At 41.1% G+C, this 10460-nt stretch overlaps 1 protein-coding gene across 1 annotated transcript in view; it reads right to left on the reverse strand.

The window, feature by feature from the left end:
- USP47 (ubiquitin specific peptidase 47) overlaps positions 1-9871 on the reverse strand; it is a 125229-nt gene extending 115358 nt beyond the window's left edge. Inside the window, exon 1 of the mRNA XM_079930705.1 lies at positions 9277-9871. Within this exon, the coding sequence (XP_079786831.1) occupies positions 9277-9315 (39 nt within the window). The 5' untranslated portion in view covers positions 9316-9871. The remainder of the gene's footprint in view (positions 1-9276) is intronic.
- Between the last annotated feature and the right edge of the window lie 589 nt (positions 9872-10460).

Here is a 10460-nt window from a genome sequence, read left to right on the forward strand (position 1 = left end):
AGCAACAAAATAAATAACAATAGTTTGGGGTTATAATCGAAAGAATAAAATAAATATCTTAAGTCTATACTGACATAAATAAATAATTAAGTAAATAAATGTGGGAGAAGGGACAACTCTTCCTCACAAAAGAATTCCAATTAATAAATGTAGAAATAATGAGGGAAACAGAAAATCACTATTAGAATGCAACAGTAACAAGATCTATAAATGCATGCTAAAACTAGTGGGCAGAAGTTTAAGCTGAAACAGGATATCTGCATGGTCTCAAAGTAGTTAGTAATTATTAAAGAGGAAAATAGTAACTTTACAGTGGAGAAACCTAGCAGAATCACCTGAACCAAGTGATCAAAGGTTAACATCACAGTAGGACACATCAGCATCATGTCCCCCCCCCCGCCCCCCGCCAAATGATGCACAGAGAAGGACATATCACTTCTGTGACAGCCTTCTCTTTAATAACCTCAATCTAATCATGAGAAAATATCAGACAAACCCAAATTGAGGCCGATTCTGCAAAAATGACTAGTGCTGCTCAAAATGTCAAGGTCATGAAAGAGAAGGAAAGTCTGAGAAATTGTCACAGATAAGAGGAAACTAAGGAGACATGACAACAAAATTCAACGTGGGACTCTGAATTTGGATCTTGGAATAAAAAGAAACATTAGTGGAAAACTGGTCAAATCTGAATAAATTCTGTAGTACAGTTAATAGTATTGTACTAAAGTTAATTTCTTACTTTTGATAAGTGTTCTGTGGTTATAAAATATGTTACCATGAGGAGAAGCTTGGTGACAGGTATATGGGAACTCTGTGTATTCTTTTTTCAAGCTTTCTATAAAAATTTAAAAAGAAAAAGGGGAAAAAAACCAGAAAAGGCTCAGGAACTAGCAGTTTCCGATACTCTGGGAGCAAGAGTGAAGTCCAAGCTAGAATAAGAGATTAAAGTCTGCTTAAGAAGCACTCAGAACTCCCAGATCCTCTCTCTTTTACTCTTTGACCCTTCCGGGCAAAAGACTAAGCAATCTCAGAAGAGCATAAAACAAGGTATCTCTGGACTAGAGGATGCCAGGTGCAATCAAATTTGAGGGCTGCCACATTGAAAACTGGAGAATTAAATGAAACGGTATTCATGTACTTTATGATGAAACCCACAACCCCGTTTCCTACTCAGCTCCCAAGCTTGTTCTCTCCAAGCAAAAGATCAGAGATCTTTTCTGGGAAATCAATTCAGCACAAGGGAAAAACGTGTCACTGGGAGTCTACAAGGAAATTAACCACACATATCTAAAGTACAGGGAAAACCATAATTACCCACTGGCAGAGTTTCCATTCAGCTTTTTAAGGCCCCTCTTCTAAATAAGCATTGAGTTCCAAGGAATACCAGACATCTAAAAAAAGCATCTAATATGAAAGACAAAGCCCAAAGCAAACAAACAGAAAAAGGAAATTTGGAGAAAAGAGAGAATATGCAGAGAAGTATCAATAATTTCCTAAGAGAGATAAGACACTGCATCCATAAAACAAATAGGATATCAAAAACAGGATATATCAGGATATATTAAAACTTTTTCAGAAAAAAAAAGAGTACTTGGAAATTATAAACATGATAGCAGAAATAAAACCTTAGTAGAAGAATCAGAAGATAAAATTGAGAAAAATCTCCCAGAAAACAGAGGAAAAAGGAAAAGAAATGGAAAATAGAGGTAAACAGAAGAAAATTAGAGAAACCAAGACAGTAGACCCATTACCTAAATAATAGGAATTCAAGAGAGAGAACAGAGAAAACGAAGGGGAAGAAACAAAAGAAATGACTTAAGAAAATTTCCCACAATTGATGAGACAAATATCAGATTGAATAAGACTACCCTGAACCCAGGAGAAGTGGAGAAAAACAGACCTGTACACATAATACAGGAATTTCAGAACTCTAGGGGAAAAGGTTCTCCAGGCTTCCAGAGAGGAAAAGTAAGATTCAAAATCATCTAGGCAGGGACTTCCCTGGTAGTGCAGTGGTTAAGAATCTGCCTGCCAATGCAGGGGACACAGGTTCGATCCCTGGTCCGGGAAGATCCCACATGCCGCGGAGCAACTAAGCCTGTGCGTCACAACTACTGAGCCCGCGTGCTGCAACTACTGAAGCCCGCGCACCTAGAGCCCGTGTTCTGCAACGAGAGAAGCCGTGGCAGAGAGAAGCCATGGCAATGAGAAGCCTGCACACCGAAACGAAGAGCAGGCCCTGCTCGCGGCAACCAGAGAAAGCCCGCACACAGCAGCGAAGACCCAGCGCAGCCAAAAATTAATTAATTAATTAAAAAAAAAATCTTCTAGGCATCTGATGTCTCAACAGCAATACTGAAAACAATATGGCAATGGAGCAATGTATTCAAAGTTCTGAGAGAAAATTATTTCTGACTGAGAATTCTCTGCCCAGCCAAACTATCTATAAAGCAAGAGGGTAGAAACATTTTCAGACATGTGAAGTCTTGAAAAAATTATAGCCCATCCAGAAAGCTATTGAAAGTGGTCCTCCAAAATGAGAACACAAAGAAAGATGAAGACATCAGATACAGAACCAGGAGCTCTAATACAAGAGAGACCTGACGGAAACTTCTAAAATGATTGTAAAGGCAAATCTAAGACAGCAGCTGCAATTCAAGAAAATTCATCAAAAAATTGGTAGTTGTAAACATAAGGAGAAGACTCATACACTTGAGAGTTTGGACTAAATCAGAGTTTTTATTGACATTTTGGACCACATAATTCTTTGTCGTGGGAGGCGGTCCAGTGCAGTGCAGGATGATGCTTGGCAGCATAGCTGGCTTCTGCTCGCTACATATCAGTAGCACACTCCTGCCCTCCCTCACCTACCCAACATAGCCAATATCCTCTCGGTTGCCCCCAATTGAGAACCACTTGGTTAAATTAATGATAAATACATAGAAAACAAAGCAAAAGCAAATTCTTAGAAAATATTAACTCATGGAAAACAAAATACTGTACAGGAAGGAAAAATCATCACAATAAACTACAAGGCTCAACTATGAATACAGTGACATTGATATAAACTTTGAAACTTGATGTATCCAAACAACTTGCAATATGACAATATTGGAAGGATTGGGCAGAATTGAGAAGTGTGTCTGTGTTTGGGGATAGTGGTAAACCGAATCTTCCATTGCGGGAAGTCCGTAGACGATCCACTCAACTGAAAAAATCACGAGGGAAAACTACAGGCATACTATTTTGAAATATGGAGATAAATATCAAAAGAATGAGTAGCAAGTGGTTGCCTCCGGAGAGCCCAAAATGAAGGGGAGGGAGAATCTGCAGAGCAGAGTTATTCAACTCTTTTCAATATGTGCACGTATAACTTTTGACAAAAATTAATTTTAAAAAACAAATCAATTGAGGCTACATTATGAAGGACTTTCCTACTGATTAAGGCCACAATGACTTAGAAACAAACAGCTATACAACTTTGAATAAGTTACTTACTCTTTTTTTTTTGGCTGCGTTGGGTCTTCATTGCTGTGCGTGGGCTTTCTCTAGTTGCGGCGAGCAGGGGCTACTCTTTGTTGGGGTGCACAGGCTTCTCATTGCGGTGCCTTCTCTTGTTGTGGAGCACGGGCTCCAGGCGCGTGGGCTTCAGTAGTTGTGGCACGTGGGCTCAGTAGTTGTGGCATGCGGGCTCTAGAGCACAGGCTCAGTAGTTGTGGCGCATGGGCTTAGTTGCTCCACGGCATGTGGAATCTTCCTGAACCAGGGCTCGAACCCGTGTCCCCTGCATTGGCAGGCGGATTCTTAACCACGGCGCCACCAGGGAAGCCCAAGTTACTTACTCCGTAAGCCTTACTTTCTTTCTATCTATCTATAAAATACATAATGAAAGATAAGAGATGCTTAAAGGGCTTTATAGATATTAAGTGTGTAAATTGTTTAGCACAGTGTCTGGTGCATAGTGTTTATTAATATTACCTAGTATTCAATTTGCAATCAGAGGGTAATAATTATAAACTTTAAAACAGGTAAGTCATAATGTCATGTGTTTTAGAAAGTAATGGCTGTTGTGGTGAGGACGGTTACGAAAGAAAAGAGCCTAGAAGAACACAGACCATTTAAAAGGGCTACATTTGAATGAGAAAATAGAGGCAGAGCCACGAAGAGAAAGGTAAGGATACAAGAGATATTTTTCAAGTGACGATTTAACTATATATGGAAAAAAGGAAAAAGGAGGAGTCAAAAAAATGTTCCAACTTAAGCAAATAAACAGATGATGATGACACTAACTGAACAAGAGAATACAAAGAAAGAACTATGCTGGGAGGAGGACATGAGAAGAGAGGAAAGAGAAATGAGGTTGATATTACACATATTTAATCTGTAGGTCCAAGTACAACCAAGTAGAGATATCCAGTATGCAGGTGGAAATCCGAAACTAGAAGAGAGGTCAGGGCTGTAGATATAAATGTGTAAATTACAATCAAAGTTTGAAGCCATACAAATTAAAAGAATACTCATTTGACATGTTGCATAATATTTATTAATTGAATTTATTTTTTTAAAAAAACAGACAATAGAGATGAAAAACAAGTTGTTTTAATGTTTTGAGGGCTCTCAATATTAACGGCCCTGATATAGTTATGAGGTCATTGTGAAGTTCAAATGAGTTAATACACACAAAGCACATACAACAGTATGTGACATATAATAAATGCTCAATAAATTTTGGTTATTATTATCATCATTAGTTCCAGATAGAAGTAGTGTTTATTATATGGAAAAGAGAGGCAGAAAAAAATCTACTGAGATATGGAACTACATATTCTTTTTCTTTCATTTTTCTATCCTTTCTACATTTATATACTCCTTGGACGCCACTTTAAGTATTGCAGTGAAAGTATTATTTTAAAACTATTAGTAATATGTACCTTTTATCCTTAATTATACTATAAAATACTTGAGGAAAAAATAATTTTATCTAAATATTCCCTATATGGCAGCATACAGTAACGTACAGTGAGTACACAACAAATATTAATGTCACAAATCCTTATAAGGAAACAGAATAATAAAAACAATGATGCAATAAATGAAAGTGGAATGACATTAAAAGAGATCTCAAAGACAACATCAATATAAAACAATTCAAAGACATATAGTACAGTGAAAAAGTGAGGTGAAATGCTTTGTTATTTACCACAAAGAACAGACCACACTCACTTTGCTCTCCTCTGGGTACAACAATTACGAGAAATATTAAAAACACTGGATTATGTCTAAAAGAAAGCAACTGAGAAACAAAGAACTGAGGATGCTCAGTCCTCCTCCCCTCCCCCCTCTTCAACAATGAGAAAAAGCTGTCCTATGCAAAATGATTTAAGATTTCTCTGTTGTTCAGGGGCAACTATCAAAAGATGGCAGCTACAGAGATCTAGACTTCTCTCAACTCAAAAACTTAAAACAGATCTCTTCTAAGACAAAGATGTTATCAGAGATGTCATGAAGGTATTCAAGCAAAGGCTGGAAAACAGTTTGCCAAGGATGTTGTGGAAAATATCCAAGCAGGGGAAATTGGTTAGAACTCTTAAGTTTCCTTGCAACCCTGTAACCATATCAATGAATATTACTGAAGATCAGTGTCCTTCAGAAAGGACACTGTCTTAGACCTATAATACATACCAAAAAAAAAACAGAGAGAGAGAGAAAGAGACAGACACACACAAAGATCTCTGCTGTCAAGAAATACATAATGAATAATAATAAAATACAGTCTGAGACCATAATAGATGTCACAAAGCACTATTTATTAATTGCCAAATGAATTCTATTCATATATAAAAGTCTTCTAAGAAGGAGAAATCCTTAAGGTTAAACGGTCAGAAAAGGCTTTTTAGAATAAATGAGATATGAGGTACTGAGGGAAAGATGTGTATGAATGTTCTGTATCAGTGGGCAGAAGTAGGAAAGAAGAGTTAGCACAAATAGAAGTGAAAAGCAAGTCAGAGAAAAACCTGTTTGGCTGCATTAAAAACTTGTTTTGAGGAAGAAGAGATAAGCTGAAAGGGCAGACTGTGGCCAGAATCACAGTGTACTAGGCATTGAACACCAAGCTAAATAGTTTCAAACTTATCCTGCATACAGCATCTGTATCAACTACACAATTCTGCTACAGCCATAGATAACAGTAAATAAATGGGCATCAATGTGTTTCAATAAAACTTTATTTATGAATACTGAAATCTAAATATCATATACTTCCATGTGTCACAGATTATTTTTATTATTTTGATTTTTTTCAACAATTTGAAAATGTAAAAATCATTCTTAACTCATGGGCCAAACAAAACAGGCTGTGGGCTGAATTTGGCCCAGGGACTAGTTTGCCAAGCCCTGCATGACACTAAGCTGCCTTCTTCAGCAGTCCTCTAAGGTACACTTGTCCTTGAGCTTCAGGGACCAGAATAACATATTATTCGTTCAACAACACACACACACATGTGCACACACATGGATGCACACATTTAACGAATATCTAAATCTAGTAAGTGTCAGAGGTTCTCTAAAAAAGAAAAGCCCGCCAAATTGTTGGTAATAAGCCAGTAGAACAGAAGTAAGACATTTTAAAATTCTGTAATTTATTTTCACATAGTAAATGGACTTAGAGAGTTACATACTACTTTTACGGAGCTTCTAGGTTCCATGAAGGGATGTGTAAAACAGAGTATAATCAAGGGGATGTGAGTTCTAGTCCTAGCTCTGTCATTTATTTACTCATTATGTGACCCTGAACAAGTCACTTTCAATCTTCTGGCCCTCATTTCCTCATCTATAGAAGTGAAGGGGTATAAGTTACTAAATGATCACTATGTGTTCTCTCAGCTTTAGCAGTATATAATTCTACTCCTACTGAAAAAGACCAGACAAGGGATGACAAAGATGAGACGAAAGTGACAATTAAGGACACAGAAAAAAAGAGCAAGACATTGACTAAATGAGTGGTCAGATAGTACAAACAGGCAGCGGCAAAAGGCCCCAAAGTACAGTATTACTAAAATCAAGGAATTTTTTTTAAGTATCAAATGCAAAAGAAAATTCAAGGAAGAGAAGCAGGCAAGAATTCAAGAAGAGAAGTATGGCCATCAAAAAAGAATGAATTACTTAGCTAGCTAAAAAAGTGACAGACTTTTGAGATTTGAGAGTACTGTGCAAGTTTCCAGGAATCAAAAAAGGAGTCAGGGAAAAAGAAAAGACTGAAGATGAGTCTAGGGAACAGAAAATAAAGGCATGTGGTCCAGAAAGAGTAGGGGGAAAAAAAAAAAAATGTTGTAAGTGGGGATGAGTTTGAAGCCTCAGGTAAGGGAGTTAGTCTTAAAGGAGAGGCGTTTAATCTTTAAAATCCAAAAGGTAAAGGCAGCATTTCACGTATGTTCCTGTGAAAGTGTTTATTTATACCATGTTTTCTATAAATCAAATTATTAGGGAAATAAACCTAATATTGGGCTTTCTTAAAGCAAAGTTCCACCTATATTATATTTTCTAATGGTCAAAAAATTAAGAAAGGGGACTTCCCTAGTGGCGCAGTGGTTAAGAATCCGCCTGCCAATGCAGGGGACATGGGTTCGAGCCCTGGTCCTGGAAGATCCCACATATCGCAGAGCAACTAAGCCCGTGAGCCACACTACTGAGCCTGCGCTCTAGAGCCCACGAGCCACAACTACTGAGCCCGCGCGCCTAGAGCCCATGCGCGCCTAGGCAACAAGAGAAGCCACCACAATGAGAAGCTCACACACCACAAGGAAGAGTAACCCGTTCACCACAACTAGAGAAAGCCTGACCCAATGCAGCCATAAATAAATAAATTAATTAAAAAAATAAAGAAAGGACTAACTTTGCTTTTCATAGGAATGAAAACCAGCACTATGTAGCTCTAAAAGAAAATTCATTTTTATATCTCTCATAGCACCTATCACTTCCATCCCTGCATGAGAGTTACCTTTGTAGAAAAGTACCTAGTCCTTACTTGGAGTTCAACGAATACTAGTGTTACCTTCCTTAGTAGCCTTAAAAGCTCCCACGGCAAGAATTCTGATTAACTCATCTGTTTACCTGCTTTGCAGAGTTGGTGGTGCTTGATGAATAAATACTGACACATGATAACTTAGTTTAAAAAAAAACTGTCCTTGCAAAACAATCATCTGATAATGTTGGGGAAATATTCATATCATACATACACAACTCCAATAACACTTTTGCAGTGTCGGAGCTTGGTCAAGTAGCAACAAATTGCTATAAAGCAGCCAAAAAAGGCAAAAAAAAAAAAAGAAGAATTTTTAAGAACATCACTCAGAAATATCAAGATCCAACATAGCTAATTTCAACGGACACTTGCCTCTATTTAAGGTATATGAGAACTAAAAATCCAAAGCATTCGCCTGATGATCAACCAGTTAAAAATACACGTTTGGATACCCTGAAGATATTTATAAAGCCAACAGAGATACTATTAATATGTTGAAATTCCCTGGCCAGTGCTGGATTCTACCATTAATCCTCTCCTACTATTCAAGAGAAGCCAAGAAGTCAAGCCTTCTCATATCACTTGCTTTTAAGAATTTAAGAAGTCACCCAAACTGGCGTACACAGCCCAACTACAAAAAGTAATTCAGCTCTCCATATGGTAATGCTTCGCTATCTCTTACCTTTACGTGTTAGTCGCATTTACTACTTTTCATCGATCATTGGGAAGCCCCATTTAGGCAGGCCCATAGTACTACCAAGTAAGAAACAGTTGTTCAAAAAAGTCGTAGCAGTTAACTGCCCTCCCACGAAGCTCAAGCTGGGTGTAGATTTCACAAGCCCTGAAAGCTATACACTGCCACTGTCAAAACCAGAAGCAGCACCGTCACCCTGTCGTGCCCGTCAGCCAGTGTTGCAGAATGTTTTCTTTGAAATCACCTCTCTACCTTGGCTCAACGTGTTAAATAACTACTTGAGAAGCCACCTTCTCCCCCAAAGCAGGACCCGATTCCTTCCAGTGCGCTCCTTTATTTGTCCAGCCCCAGAAACCCAAGGGGAGAGGTCTCCGCTCCCCGGCCCCCTAGACCCAGTCGGGTCTCCCAATTGCTCGCCGCACCCACCACGCACCCCCAACACCTCCTTCCCCCACAGGCGGGCCGGCCCACGAGCTGGGCCCGCAGCCGGCCCCTCGCCTCGGCCTGCGCTGCCTAGAGCGGCCGCAGGCCTCGGGCCTACCCTCCTCCGCTGGCCCCTCACCTCCTTCGGGACCAGTTGGTTCTCCTCGCCGGGCACCATCGCTCAGACTCCGGCCGCTCCTCTCCGCCCTGCCGGGGGAGGGGGAGGGTAGCGGCGGCTCTAGCTCAGGAGAAAACGGCAGCGGCCGTCATCCTCACCACCGCCTGCGCTCGGGCTACCGAGGAGGCCTCAGCCTGGGCCTCAGACACCAGCGCGCAGACACCGACCCAAGGCTCCGCCGTCGTCGCCGCCGCAGCCGCCTTCGTCGTCGGCCCCTCCCCCAGCCCGCCGCAATCAATGGAAAAATGGCGGCTGCCGTTCTCGCGAGAATTCGGGCCGTCGGGCTCCAAGCCAGGTGCCTGGCGCCCAAGGTGCCGAGACAGCTGTCGCTCGCATCTAATTACCTCAGCTCTTAGCCTCGGGATGTATAAAGTTAGTTGAGCGGCCAAGAAAATGCTTTCCGGAGGGGGTTTCTGGACTGTCCATCTCGGGATTCCCTCTGCCGTCAAGGAAAGCACCAGGCCTTAGGGTCCTCCATGCCTTCCTGGGTTCTTCGGACTCCCTGCCCACCAGAAAGAGACTCGAGCCTAAAGCCGCTCCTCTGGCCCTACTACCAACACTGCTCTCCCTCCCCGTTAGAAAAGCACCTGAACTCATCCCCTCTCCACAGACCCCCCTCCCCCGCCCCCCGGCCTCTGCGCTCAGACACAGTCCCAGCCAGAAAGGACTGCGTTTTCTTTTCCCCTCCCCCCACCCTCCCGAGGGCACAGCTCAAGGGACCTCACGGCTGGCCTCCTGCTAGGGGAGGGGACAGCCCATGGCTCGGAAAAGTGGTATCACTCTCCCTCCAGTCCCCCTCCTTCAGAGCTGCACTCTCCTGGGCCATTTCGGGGAACTTCCTTCTCCGACAGGTTCAAGTCTGGGGCTGAGATAGCTTCAGAGAGCAGGGCTGCAGTTTGGACCTAGGATCTCCTTTTAAAAGTGTTTTTAGAGTACTTTGATCTCCTCTGGCAGTAAGCACTGTGCTCTGTTTTATAGGCAACAAATTTTGCAATAGTTATTTTTCTAAATCCTGCTCATTCGTCAAACCTCCGTTTATGAAAACCTGGTGCGGTGTCCTTCACGAAGACTTCCGTGGTACAGCGATTCTACAGCACGCTGAGATAATATAATCCTGCCACTTTCCTAACACCCACGGCATTAAC

The sequence above is a fragment of the Stenella coeruleoalba genome (assembly GCF_951394435.1).
Source record: "Stenella coeruleoalba genome assembly, chromosome: 8".
Taxonomy (NCBI): domain Eukaryota; kingdom Metazoa; phylum Chordata; class Mammalia; order Artiodactyla; family Delphinidae; genus Stenella; species Stenella coeruleoalba.